This window comes from Pinus tabuliformis, chromosome 5_2 (assembly GCF_031772625.1).
Source record: "Pinus tabuliformis cultivar Carrire ecotype Pingquan chromosome 5_2, CPIR1, whole genome shotgun sequence".
Classification (NCBI taxonomy): Eukaryota; Viridiplantae; Streptophyta; class Pinopsida; order Pinales; family Pinaceae; genus Pinus; species Pinus tabuliformis.
In genome coordinates, this window is record NC_142306.1 from 1,107,898,308 (window position 1) to 1,107,913,458 (window position 15,151).

The window sequence follows — 15,151 nt, forward strand, 5'->3', positions numbered from 1 at the left end:
CAAGGGGCAGTACTACCTTGTCGGAAGCTATAAGGATCAACACATAAAGTGGACCACGCTGCGGCAGGGAAGGGACCAAGATGTGCTAGAGTTTACCAATATTTTCCATACCCTTCGCACAAAGTTGGGTATCAAGGATTCGGAGCAGCATTTGATACTCAAATACCGTGGCTGCATGCCCAAGTACATCCAGGAAAAAATAGAATTCCTGAACATCCCCTCGCTCGGCACAGCATACCAATATGTCGTCAAGGTCGAGCAAAAGTTTAAACAGAAGAAGTGAGACTTTGGATCTGCGAATCCGAATCAAGGGAAAGGTGCCCCCAAACCGCAGAACAAAGGACAAAGCCAAGGCAGGGCGGCCCAAGAAAACCTGCCAAAGCTGCAAGCAAAGAAAAGCGTCGTGAAGCCGAAAAAGGACACAGGAAAGTGGTGTGAGTTCCATAAGAGCTCCACTCACAACACAAGCGAGTGTCGGGCAAAAAAATCACTGGTGGCCGAGCTAAAGGTTTCAGAATCAGATGCATGTTCCGACTCTGAGTCAGAACCCGACAAGGGGAATGACAAAGGGAAGCAGATTATCGATGTGGAGCCCAATGCCACCGTTGCCACCACGAAGATCCAGAAGGAGGAACCCGAAGATCCAGAGGAGGAACGTCTCTTCCACTCCCAGATGTGGGTAAAGGGCTCCCTGCTACAGTTCATTGTCGACAGTGGGAGTCAAAAGAACCTCATTTTGGCAAAGGTCGTGAAGCGGCTGGGCTTACCAACCACAGCACATCCACAACTGTACACCATCAGGTGGCTTCACCAAGGACGGGATCTTTGCATGAGCCAGCATTGTCACCTTCCATACAACATCAAGCCCTTCACGGATGAGGTACTGTGTGACATTGCTCCCCTTGAAGTTTGTGATGTATTATTATGACAACCTTACTTGTGGAAGCGACATGCTGTGTATGAATCAAGGCCCCGTGCTATTATTGTTACTTTGGGAAATAAGTTGTACAGGATACCGAAGGTAGCACCGCCTACCGCCATCTCTTTGATTACTGCAAAACAATGTAGTAAGCTCATTTCCAAAACCGGGAAATTTGTTTTCCTGATGATACGCCCTCAAGGAACAAAGAAGATTGTGGCCATGACCTCCATACAAGGCCCCTCCGCACAACAACTACAGATGGACAAGGTTGTGGAGGAGTACGAGGATATCTTCACCTCCCCTGCAGGAGTTCCTCTACACTGTCAGGTCAAGCACTCCATTGATCTAACCCCAGGTGCGCCACTGCCCAATGGACCAATCTATCAGCGCTCTGTTTTGGAGAATGATGAAATCAAGAGGCAAATTCAGGAGCTGCTACAGAAAGGTTACATCCGTCCAAGTTCATCGCCCTGTGCGAGCCCGATCGTGTTGGTACAGAAGAAAGATGGGACTTGGATACTCTATATTGACTATCAGACGCTGAACAAGATCACTGTCCATAATAGGTACCCGATCCCATGGATTGATGACCTCTTGGACCAACTGAAGGGGGCAAAATATTTCAGCAAGATCGATTTGAAGTCAGGATATCACAAGGTACCAATCGAACCCTCCAATGTGTGGAAGACTGCCTTCAAAGCCAAGGAGGGCCTTTTCGAATGGTTGGTTATGCCTTTCGGATTGACGAATGCTCCTGCAACCTTCATGAGGCTAATGGATGACATCTTGTGGCCATTCACCAACTCATTTGTAGTGGTATACTTGGATAACATCCTGATCTTCAGCCAGAGTTGGGAAGAACTCCTCCACCACATCCGACAGGTTCTCCAAACACTGCGGCAACACAAGTTATGTGCCAATTTGGAGAAATTCACTTTTGGCATGACCCAGGTTCAGTATCTAGGATACATTATTGATGAACAGGGGGTACATGTGGATCCATCCAAGATCCAAGTCATTCGAGATTGGCCATCTCCAACCACTCTGACAGAGCTTTGCAGCTTTCTAGGTCTTGCCAACTTCTACCGCAGGTTCGTGTTGGGATTTTCTCATATCACTTGGCCCTTGAGTCAAGTCACCAAGGGAGGAGCGAAAGTAAAATTCTTTTAGTCTAAATCTCAACAGAAGGCATTCACAGAGTTGAAAGATCGCCTCTGCACGGCACCAGTGCCCGCATTACCAGACTTGCAACAACCATTTGAGGTCGAGACAGATGCCTCTGACTATGCTATTGGGACAATCCTCACTCAACACGAGCATCCAATGGCATATCACAGTGAGACACTTTCAGACATGGTCCGGAAGTATCCCACTTATGACAAAGAGATGTATTCCATTGTGTAGGCCTGCCGACAATGGAAACATTACATTTTGGGGAAGGAAACGGTCATCCACACAGACCACCGACCCCTGCAGTTCATACAGACCCAAGGGAAATTGCAGAATGATCGCCATCAGAAGTGGTCCACTTACTTGCAACAGTTCCATTTGAATATCAAGTATAAGAAGGGTAGCACCAATAATGTTGCAGATTGCCTCAGTCGACCACCGATCATGGCGTTAACCGCTATACTCAACTCTTGTGGGCACGAGACTTCTGATTGGCCACTTCTCTACAAAAGCGACCCAGAATTCGGCCACACATACCAGACACTCTTGGAGGGTCAGCATGTTCCAGATTTTCACCTCCAGGATGCCCTGTTATGCCACCTGGGTCACCTTTGTGTTCCTTTAAGCGAGCGTGCCAAGATGATTTGGGAAGCACACTATAGTCGGGCTGCTGGACATTTCGGGTCGAGAAAATGGTGGCAATACTGCAGAAGTATTTCTATTGGTCGAATCTTCGACAGGATGTCGGAAAGTACATCAGATCATGCACTGCCTGCGCCATTGCCAAACCGACCATCAAGAAGCAAGGCCTCTATACCCCGCTGCCTACCCCTAGTCGACCTTGGGAATCCATCTCCATGGATTACATGTCAGGCCTTCCTTCCACTAAGCATGGAAACGACTATGTTTTTGTGGTCGTCGACAGGTTCTCGAAGATGGCCATTATGGCTGCCTGCAAGAAGAATATCACAGCAGAAGCCACTACTAAACCCTTCTTTGAACGAGTGCGAGTACACTTTGGGATCCCACAGTCTATCATCTCAGATCGGGACAGCAGGTTCCTCAGTACATTTTGGTCTAGTCTCTGGTCGATGCTCGACACCAAACTCACTAAGTCCACAGCCTTCCATCCTCAAACTGATGGCCAAACAGAGGTTGTCAACAGGATGATCGTACACATTCTGCGCATGTACAACTCAAAGCATCCACGCACATGGGACGAGAGCCTCCCCTATGTTCAGCACAGCTACAATCAGGCTCTCCACAGCTCAACTGGCCACAACCCTTTTTAGGTGGGCTTGGGATTCCAACGACTATGTCCCATTGATGTGGCCATGCCATTTGCAGCTACTCACGCAGATTCGGCTTATGTCCAGTCCGAAACAGATAAGGCAAACAGCTTCATTGAGCACATCCAACATATTCGCCAGCAGGTCCATGACATTCTGGAGAAATCAAATGCCAAGTACAAGCAGCGACATGATCAACATCGGGTGCCACACAAGTTTCAGGGGGGCGACAAAGTCTGGTTGCATTTGCAAAAGGAACACCTTACCGGAACCTATCAAAAACTTAGACCACTCCGATATGGTCCTTACACCATTACCAAGGCTGTGGGAGACAACGCATTTGAGCTCAGCATTCCCCCATTCCTTGGCCTGCACCCAGTGTTCAATGTGGACCAGCTTCGGCCATACTTTCCACCATTACTAGACACATCCCACATTGCAAAACAGCTCACACCCACAAAGTTAAATCCAGATTGCATGGAACAAGCTGCAGCTGATCGAATCATGGACACACAAATCAAGCACACTCGCCAGCAGAATATCCAATTGTATCGAGTTGTCAAAGCAGGCCAACTCCTTCACCAGGGCAAGTGGCTCACCAGGGACCAAGGTCAACAGAAATTTCCTCATCTCATGGAGGAACTCAACGCAATGGGGACCATTGCTTCCTAAGGGGGGAGGAATGATCCAGGTGGATATTGGTGGCCACCTGCGAAATCCACTTGGACCCCCACCATTGTTTCTTTTAGCGTTTCAGTTTCCTTAATTGTAGCCTAGTTTACTATTTTTAGTAGTTTTTCAGGTCCTAAACTTCTGGAAATGTTTTAAGGCCCTAAACGACGTTTTTTGGGAAAACTGGGAGCAACATGGGTCTATGGACCGATGTTGCTCTTCTCAAAGTTGTAGTTCTCGGATAGATCTTTCTAATGAGATACTGCGAGCGTCAAACGGAGATTGTATGCCAAAGTTACGACCCCGAAAGTTGATATACCAATTTACCCAAACGGGGCCCACAGTTTTGCGTTTCATCTTTTAGGGTTAGGTTTTGGAATGTTAAGGTTTTCCATTGTTTCTCAACAATAAATAGGCCTTCAAGCCTCATTGTAACATAGTTCAGAGGCATGTAGCCGCCACATCTCTTCTCAGAGATAAGCTACCATTGCCCTAGCTGGTTTATTTCCAATTTTGTTTGTAAGCATATTTCAGTATTTTACATTAATGAAATGAAGTATTATTTCTGTTGCATCTCTATGTTTATGGTTATCTCTGTAATTTGTTGCGTTCCTGTTTAAATCCGGATCAGGATGGCTAGTAAATGAGGAGGATTTACCTCCTGTAATTCCTCTCCCTTGTCTCATCCGAGTTTTTACAAAGGTCTTTTACCATAGTTCCTTGCTTTTACCTTTTATCCCTGCATTTCCCTTGCTTTTATCCTTTATTTCTATATTACATGCACATTAGACCACAAAGCAAAATATCCAACTCCAACTCAACTTATAAGCAAAATATAATCAAAAGTATGCAATAAGTTGTGAGAATAGTTGGTTTGGCTAAGCTAGGAGGTGGATTAAGGCCCATATAATTACTCAATGATGAGACTCATCACTTCTAAATCAGGATTTTGAGTATGAGTATTGTTGGGTTCATTTCATGGATATTGTTTCGCTGATTTTGTTGGATAGGTTTATTACTGAAGATATGGATTCTTGTACTCTCTTTTGTTGAATCATTCAATGACAATCTAATAAGAAGAAGAATTTGAAAGGGCTTTCCCTATAGTGGGTTTTGCCCTGGTGTCTGACCAATCCTGGTGTCTCTATGTGCGAATGTTTTTCTTATGTTGTTCCTTTATGTTCCACTGCATTGATGATGATATAGTTCTTTCTACATAGTTGCATACATTGTTGAATAATGATGTAAATCTGAATAATATTATGATGTTATGGGGTGAATTTAATGTGTAAATGAGTAAATGCAATTAAGAACAATATAGCCCAAAGAAAATTTAACAATTGGTACCAGGCCTACTACTTGTTTAGTATTGTTTGTGTGACCATAGTTAGCTCTATGTGAGCCTTTGCCTTGGTGGATTCATAGCCCCAACTCGGAGGTGACCTGCTGCTAAGAAATTTAAAGCAGTGAGGTCTATGGTTGGGTGGAATTCTGTGAACAATAATTTGGGATGTAAGACTAAATAGGGTAGATGATAGAGACCAGCCCTACTTAATGCCAAGTAGCCTTTCTTCATTTCATCGTTAACTTTACCATTCAACTTATGTAGTGGGCCTCTTAAACAAGTATTCCCGTGTCATTGTATCTTTTTCCACCACTTGACAAAGATGTGTCCAGAGCTTTCTCCAGATGACGTTCCGTCCCTACAATGTTAAACACTTTCTAACATGTCTCAGTGTACCTTAAATAAAGGGAAGGAGAATAAAGAAGGAAAGATGAAAATGAAGCAAGGTTGCAATGTGCATGAAACCCTATTAGGTTTGTATGACTGATGGAGCAAAAGAATTGACTACATTTGAACCTCTGTCTTCAGCTTGGCACCAGTCCAAATCTTGTAGAGTCTGCTTAATTGAGCTACAAAAATGCAGTGAAAACTATGGACTGGCAATTTGCCACAGGTCTTGTACCGTGAACGTGGTGAAGGGAAGAATTGAATAGGCCAATGCTGACAAAGTCCAGAGAGGCACCAACTGGTTTTCAACCAGTGAGAGACGCAGAACGGATCTGCCCAAAATTATTAGAGTGGAAGAATGGGACTAAAATAAGGCAGAGCCTAAACATTCTATGTTTTCGACATTTACTAGCAAATATCACCAGAATTTGGTAACGCAAATGTTGGAAAATTCTCAATTTTACATTGCTTAAATCCCATTTTTGAATGCATAAATCAATTCAGTGCCTTCAGAAACTACATGGCACCTAGAATATGCAATCTCAACCACTGAAATCTGCAATTTCAACTATATTTCAGAACATGCTAAGAAAAAGGGAAAAACGTAGAACACTTAGACTACGCTAAAACTATGTACAAAACTCAGAATATTTATTTGTTAAATTTATTTGTAATATTCAATGGGCCAATACCTACAAAGTTCAGAAAGGCACCAACTGATTTTCAACCAGCAACAGTGACAGATGCAGATCTGCCCAAAATTATTAGATTGAAAGAATGGGACTAAAAACTATGTACAAAACTCAAAATATTTATTTATTAATGCGAAGGGGAAATGAAATAAGAACATACCTTGAAGAAGCTGAAGAAACATGGCCATACTAGCATTGATGGCAGGAGGCAGAATCGGTCCCATCACAGTTCCTGGATTGATAACAACCACATCCAAACCAGTCTCTTTGGCAAAATCCCAAGCTGCTTTTTCAGCGAGTGTTTTTGATGCAGGATACCAAATCTACACAAATCAAGTCATGTGCTTATCAAACATTTGGCACCATTACCAAAACAGTCCAATCAAACTCATTTCTATGGGGAACCAAAGAACAAATTATCACCCCATTTTCTTTGCAGTAATCAAGATCAGTCCAACAGTTCTCATCCTTAGGTAAATCTGCAGGCCAGTTCGGACTCGGAGTAATTGCAGAGATTGAGGAGGTTAACACCAGCCGTTTCACTTTGGCTTTCTGCGCTGCTTGCAAGACATGCATGGTACCCTTAACTGCAGGATCCAAAAGCTGGGCCTGCATACATATCAAATCATTTATATAATCCTTTATCCTAATAGCAAAGTTACATAACGCAAGTTACAATATTTGATACACCAGCCAATTTGTGAAACTCAATATATGAATCCTCAAGTTCTGCAATTTCGACGTGCATATTAAACCCAATGCACTGTTACATGCACAGGCAGACACATCCATGAAGGGATAACGGATCAGCCCTACCCCAGAGGTACAATGCGCCTCGCTAGTCACCCCCCACCCAGGCTGTACAATACACCTCACTTCTCACCCGCACCTAAACTTTACAACGCACCTCGTTCTTCTCAGTACAGGAAAATTGTGAATAAAAGTGAAGTGTGTGCAAACCAGGGTGCTAAATTTTTAATATTGAGGTATTAGGATATCTGATAAACTAGCACAAACCAATCTAAACCGCAGTCTCAGACGCATCTCAGAGAGGGGTTTAAATGGATCTGTGCTTGTATATCCCATTACTGAGATATTAAAACTTCAGTCTGCACAGTACCAAAAACTTATTTATAAATTTATTCATATGACCATGACCATTTATCCTAATACCTGGATATTGAAACCGAAGGATGCACAGTAACAAACATTATCCAAGAAAAATATTCATAGAACCAGTTATCCCAATACCCCGATATTGAAACCTCGGTCTGCACAGCACCAGACATGTATTTACACATAATAACAGTAAAAAATAGCAATGAAAAGTTCGGCCTGAACATAGAAAAATTTGTCCCTGTACCATGAATAGTAAAAGATTGTACCGTGAATAGTAAAAGATTGCAAACAGAACTGAATATAAAAACATCTAATTGACTTGAAGAACGCAACATTCATAACTCACTTGTGGGTTCTTGACTTCTTCGACAATACAAGGAGACGCTAAATGGAAAACACCAACAGACCCATTAATGGCAGTCTCGATAGAACCATAATCCAGCAGGTCTATTTGAAACAATTCCAGTCTCTCCTTGGCTCCTTCCATGGCCTCTAAGTGCCTAGTCTCCTTCTCATTTCCTGAACATATTTCAATTTACAATCCCCACCAACATGGGATTCATCATAACCCAGAACAAACAAGAAAAAGCTCTCGTTTAACAGAAAACAATTTAAATCCAGCTTTCCTTACCGAGATCTTGAACAGTTCCCCGCACAGAGTAGCCTCGTTCTAGCAGCAAACGGACAACCCATGACCCGATGAACCCACTAGCTCCGGTCACACATACAGTTTCTTTGCTACCCATTTTCACACTGGTAATAACCTGCCTGCAAACTGATATACCAATTTCAGTTTCCTTCGAATTACTCTTAAAACATAATCAATGGCCAACTTTGTAAATGCAATGCTAGTCATGTGAATTTCCCATAACTCACCTTGAAATGATCAAAAAATTTGGAACACTGCTCAAGTCCTGACACTGATCTTATCTGCTGCAACGCTGGTGCTGGTCCTGAGCGGTATGGCCTAATTTCAATAGAATGTTGTTTTGGTTAGAGAACCATGAAAACTAAGTAGGTTCCATTGTATTTTTAGAAATAGAAAGGGAGTTGTCTGTAGTTGGATTTTTTGGACTTCCGATGTTGAACCTGATAGGAAAGTTTTGATGTGAAATTTTGATTTGCGTTATTTAACCTGGTATTTTAACTTTAAATATATAGATTCAGCTTCTTGAAAAACCTGTAGGGCATTTGGATTGTGCATTATTTCAATAAGTTCTGGTCAGATTAGAAAAATGCATTATTTCAATAAATTCTGCATTATTTCAATAAGTTCTGGCCAGATTAGAAAAATGCATTATTTCAATAAATTCTGGCCAGAGTTCCACTGTAAAAATTTCCAAAAAGTGGCACTAAAAACAACTAGTTTAGAAAGTGGAGATCATCGTCACTATACATTTAAATTTTCATAGGATGAGTGATGATATCTTTTTATTTTACAAATAACCGTTGTTCTTTTAATTCTTTTAATTTTGACTAAACTAAGTCTTATAATGAAATGAAATGAAATGATATTTTAACGTACACTAGACTAAAAATAGTCTATGGGACTATTAGTTCCCTGTTTTTCCAATCCCGTCGCTAAAAAGACAATGCCAAGAAACCGATGCTAGCATATTCCCATAACTTTCTCTGATGCCTTTGAATGCATCACATTCCAAGCCCCATAAGTGCAAAATGTATGCATCACATTCCAAGCCCCACAAGTGCAAAATGTACCAACCCATTCTTCCCAAGCTTCTTTAAGCCTTTTCCAACGTCATTCTTCATATAACTTAGACTAAACTTTTAATAACACATAAATGGTGTCCATGGAATCTCTGATGTCTTTGAATGCATCACATTCCAAGCCCCATAAGTGCAAAATGTACACACCCATTCTTCCCAAGCTTCTTTAAGCTTTTTCCAACCTCTGTTCTTTAGATAACTTAGACCAAACTTTTAATAACACATAAATAGTGTCCACGGAATCATGTCTGATCAGCCTTTCCCCATAACAATTTTGACTTGAAAAGTTATGACTAATCTATCGAAATATAATTATGAGTGCATTTAAAATGTAATCTAATGTATAGTTATTGAAGGTATTTAACTTTTTTCATTATTATAATTTAATTAGCCTAGTTTGTATCTATTTTAGTTTTTAAAATTTTGGATTTATCAAGTTGAAAGTTTAAATATTTAAAGTGTGTTTTAATTTAGTGTATTGCTATGTATGTGTTATTGAAGATTTGGCTTCCAAAATATTTAACTTTTTTCATTATTATAATTTAATTTAACTTATATTCATTTTAATTTTGCATCTACCAAGTATAGAAAGAGATCAAATCTCTTTTCACTCTAAAAGAAGTTTGTATATCAAGATTTGATCACTGTAGGGGCTTGGTAAATCTAGAATTAAAATGAATCTAAGCTAATTAAATCAGCGTAGATCCAGTTTAACTCCGGATCTACCAAGAACCCAGAGGGATCAAATCTCTTGAGATGGGAATATCTTAAGATGCAAAAAGATTTGATCCCTTTAAAAACCTGAAGTTAAGATAAATCTAAACTGGTAAACAATTTGAATTTTTTTGTTATTTTTTTTCATTTTTCTAAATCAAAATATTTGCATAGCATAATATAACAATATATTACAACTCTTCCATACTAATAAACAAGCTAGAAAATACCTCTCAACACAATAATAATAATTTATAAAAAATAAAATTTCTCTAATAATTTATAATAAAAACAAATTCTTACCAATAACAAACTTTTCATCAAATAAAATTATTTTAAATTACACTTTAAAATAAAACTATTTTAAATTACACTCTCAAACCAAAAATGTTAATTTAAAATAATATTTACACAATTCCTAATATTCCTCTTTAATCATCATATTAAAGAAAAAAACAAAAATCATATGTTAACAACTTGTACCATTACCTAATACATAAAACCAAAATATTTTATCATATAACCTACTTTAAAATTCAAAAACAATTAAATATTAATAACATTATATATATATATATATATATATATATATATATATTAATTAATTACAAGGTTCCCCATCTTTTATATGATATTCTCATGATCCAAGGATACCCTTGATAAAATTTGTGCGCGGATTACTTGTAATGCACAAAATGTTATCGAGACATTTGTCCACGATTCCATGATTCGAGTTCACAATTAATTTATTTCAAGGAGCTCCAACCGAAAAAGATACAAATTGGAAATAATATTATAGCTTCTAAATGGTTTAACTATGCAATACAACTCTATGAGCAAGTTCCCAAGGTTAACCCTCCCCCCTTGGTCAACACTGATATTGAACTCTTCACGGTACAAGAGGTAGAGATGGGTATCAAGAAGTTGGTGTTGGAAAAGCAAAAGACTTAGCTGAACTCCAAGCAGAATATCTAAAGTGGGGCTCAAAGATTCTTGCACCTCACATTACAAAAATCTTCAGCAACATCATACAACAAGGGCTCCCCACAGACTGGTCAACTAGTCTGGCAATACCTCTTTTCAAGAGCAGTGACGTCAATAATCCCTCCAATTATAGGACCATCATGATAAACCATTTGTTTGCAAAGCTATTTGGAAGCATGCTAGAAAACAAAATTAGCAAATGGGCAGAAGAAAGAGATAAGTGTGCTAAAGGGCATGCAAGTTTTAGACCTAAACATTCTAAAGTTGATTATTGCATAACTTTAAGGCACATCATTGAAAAAGTTTGGGAGAAAAAGGAAGAAGTCTTTTGTTGCTTTGTTGATTTAAGAAAAGCGTTTGACTCGGTTCTTAGGTATAAACTTTGGCAGAGAATGGAGGAACTTGGGGTTCCTAAACATTTGAGAGCAGCTATGCATAGGTTGTATGAAGATGTGAAAATCAAAATTAGAACTTCAACAAGCATTTCTGAAAGTTTTAGAAGTGATATCGGGGTCAAGCAAGGTTGCCCACTGTCTCCTACCCTTTTTGGTTTATATATCAACAAGCTTGAGGAGTGGTTAAATTCGCAAGGGGGTGATGGTATCTATTTGTGCAAGTTTGTTATAAGGCTTCTTTTGTATGCAAATGACCTTATTCTGATTGCTAAATCGGCTCTTGGTTTGCAAGAACACTCACTATCCCTTGAGCATTTTTGTAGAAGTGTGGGGATGCAAGTCAATATCAACAAAATGGAAGTAGTGGTCTTCTCTAAGAAAAGAAAACATAACTAGCATAAGTTCTACTTTGAAGGCAACATTCTGGAAGAAGTTGCTGATTACAAATACCTCTGATTGACTTCGACAAAAATCTAAGATGGAATGGTTGTAGAAAGAAAAGAACTTTGGGGGGTTGGAAAGCATTTTATGCTTTTCAAAATAGGTGTAGAGAGGCAGAGTTATGGGATTGGAAGACTACTCAAACTCTTTTTGGGCTTCTAGTGATTCTGGTGATTCTCTATGGTTGTGAACTGTGGGGTAGTAGTACCTCCGACATGCAGTGGAGACAAATTGAGAAAATTCAGAAGTGTTTGATTAAAAACAAATTTAAGATTGAAAGTGCAGTTCCTTATGATATCTTGTTAAGTGAAACAGGGATTGCTCCTATTGAAGCAATTGCTATGGTGCGAGTCATAAGGTATTTAAAAAAAATTGAGCAAATGGAAGAGGGTAGATGGCCTAAGGTTGTCTTTAATGATAGATTGTGCAAGAGCAAAAAAGCTTGGATGCAACGAAATAACAAACGGTTTAGTAAATGGGGTATTTGCTTGAACGTGTGTCCCATAAACAGCAAAGAGATAAAATCTTTTGTTATGGAAAAGTTCCACAAACGTACTTGGGATAAGGAGCTAGGAAGAAAGAAAAATTACTATATTGAAGTGTTTAATCCCACTCATAATCATCAACCAAAAGCATACATAGAGGCCAATATCTCTTGGAGAGCCAAAATTCTTATTGCTCAGATAAGGACTAATTCTCATCAACTCCGTTGTGAAACAGCGCATTGGAAAAGGTCAAAGGAAGTGTGGGAGGAAAGGGTATGCATTTTTTGTTCTTCCGTAAAAGTGGAAATAGAAAAACATTTCATTTTAGAATGTGAGGCCTTCAAAGACAACAGGGAAAGTTATGCAGATATGCTGGCAGCTAGCTCTTGGGATAATCTATTTAGCAAGGGGTTTGTCGAGAAGCTGGGAGCATTTATTGTGAAGCTTCACAGAAAAAGAGTTGAATACATCAAGCAGATGAAGAAGCAATCTGTCCCATAGGCTATCTTTAGCCTCGTGGACGTTAAAATAATTTCTTTCTTTCTTTCTTAAATTGGATTAAAACAGTGACTTGGCTTCTCAAAGTAAATAATAAAACACTCGAAATTTCCACAACAGGGTTGATTGACATGAATGTCTATCTAAATTATCTACACTTGTAAATGAATGAAAAATCTTACACGTGTGAATGAATTAAAGTGAACTCATCATATTGCTTATTTTGAAACATTTTAGCCATTTTCAATTTGGAATTCATGAAATCTGAGTCATAAGTTTCAATCTTGAATGAATGAATGAAAAAAAATAAAAATAATGTTCACAAAGTTAATAATAGCCTATGGGACATATTGTTTCTTCATCTGGTTGATGTATTCAATCATTTTCATGTGAAGCCTCACAATAAACACTCCCAACTTTTCAACAAACCCCTCGCTAAATAGATTATCCCAATAGCTAGCTACAGAATATTTGCATAACTTTCCCATTGTCTTTGAAAGGCCTTGCATTCTAAAATGAATTGTTTTTTTGTTTCCACTTTTCTGGAAGAACAAAAAATACATACTCTTTCCTCCCACACTTCTTTTGGCCTTTTCCAACACCCTGTTTCACAACAGAGTTGATGAGAATTAGTCCTTAACTAAGCAATAAGAATTTTGGCTCTCCAAGAAATATTGGCCTCTATGTACATTTTTTGTTGATGATTATGAGTGGGATTAAACACTTCAATATAGTACTTTTTCTTTCTCCCTAGCTCCTTATCCCAAATATGCTTGTGGAACTTATCCATAACAAAAGTTTTTATCTCTTTATTGTTTATGGGACACTTGTTCAAGCAAATACCCCATTTACTAAACCATTTGTTATTTTGTTGCATCCAAGTCTTCTTTCTTTTGCACAATATGTCATTAAAGACAACCTTAGGCCATATGCTCTCTTCCATTTGCTCAATTTTTTTAAATACCCTATTACTCACACCATAGCAATTGCTTCAATAAGAGTAGCCCCTATTTCACTTAACAAGATAGCACAAGGAACTGCACTTTTAATTTTGAATTTGTTTGTAATCAAACACTTCTGAATTTTCTCAATTTGTTTCCACTACATGTTGGATGTATTGCTGGTCCACAATTCAAAACCATATAGAATCACTGGAATCACTAGAAGCCTAAAAAGAGTTTGAGTGGTTTTCTAGTCCCATAACTCTGCCTCTCTACACCTATTTTGAAAAGCATAAAATGTCTTCCAACCCCCTAAAGTTCTTTTTTTTCTACAACCATCCCAGCTTAGATTTTTGTTGAAGCCAATTTCGAGGTATTTGTAATCCGCAACTTCTTCTAGAATGTTGCCTTCAAAGTAGAATTTATGTTGGTTATGTTTTCTTTTTTAGAGAAAACCACTACTTTCGTTTTACTAATATTGACTTGCATCCCCACCCTTCTACAAAACTGTTGAAGGGATAGTAAGTGCTCTTGCAAACCAAGAGCAGATTTAGCAATCAGAATAAGGTTATCTGCATACAAAATAAGCCTTTATAACAAACTTGCCCAAATGGATACCATCACCCCTTGTGATTTAACCACTCCTCAAGCTTGTCGATATATAAACCAAAAAGGGTAGGAGACAATGGGAAACCTTGCTTGACCCTGATATCACTTCTAAAACTTTCAGAAATGCCTGTTGAAGTTCTAATTTTGACTTTCACCTCTCCATACAGCCTATGCACAACTACTCTCAAATGTTTAGGAACCCCAAGTTCCTCCATTCTGTGCCACAACTTATCCCTAGGAACTGTGTCAAACGCTTTTCTGAAATCAACAAAGCAACAAAAGCCTTCTCCCTTTTTCTCCCAAAAATTTTCAATGACGTGCCTTAAAGTTATACAATGATCAACTATGGAATGTTTAGGTCTAAAACCTACTTGCCCCTTCACACACTTATCTATTTCTTCTACCCACTTGCTGATTTTATTTTCTAGCATGCTTCCAAATAACTTTGCAAACAAGGGGTTTATCATTATGATCCTATAATTGGAGGCATTATTGACGTCACCACTCTTGAAAGAGGTATTGCCAGACTAGTTGTTCAATCTGTGGGGAAACCATGTTGTATGATGTTGTTGAAATTTTTTGTAATGTGAGATGCAAGAATATTTAAGCCCCACTTTAGACACTCTGCTTGGAGTTCAGCTAATTCTTTTTCTTTTCCAACACCCAACTTCTTGATACCCATCTCTACCTCTTGCAGCGTGAAAAGTTCAGTATCAGTGTTGACCAAGGGGGGAGGGTCAACCTTGGGATATTGATCATA

At 39.0% G+C, this 15,151-nt stretch overlaps 1 protein-coding gene across 2 annotated transcripts in view; it reads right to left on the reverse strand.

Annotated features, from left to right (window-relative positions):
* LOC149163099 (cinnamoyl-CoA reductase 1-like) overlaps window positions 1-8,696 on the reverse strand; it is a 128,402-nt gene extending 119,706 nt beyond the window's left edge. The window contains exons 1-5 of one of the 2 annotated variants that reach the window (XM_089437528.1): window positions 8,473-8,696; window positions 8,228-8,364; window positions 7,943-8,115; window positions 6,901-7,086; window positions 6,638-6,800 (exon numbers count right to left, since the gene is read on the reverse strand). In XM_089437528.1, the coding sequence (XP_089293654.1) occupies window positions 6,638-6,800; window positions 6,901-7,086; window positions 7,943-8,115; window positions 8,228-8,342 (637 nt within the window). In that variant the 5' untranslated portion in view covers window positions 8,343-8,364; window positions 8,473-8,696. Of the gene's footprint in view, window positions 1-6,637; window positions 6,801-6,900; window positions 7,087-7,942; window positions 8,116-8,227; window positions 8,372-8,472 lie in introns of both variants that reach the window. The other variant, XM_089437527.1, reaches the window with a different exon arrangement.
* Between the last annotated feature and the right edge of the window lie 6,455 nt (window positions 8,697-15,151).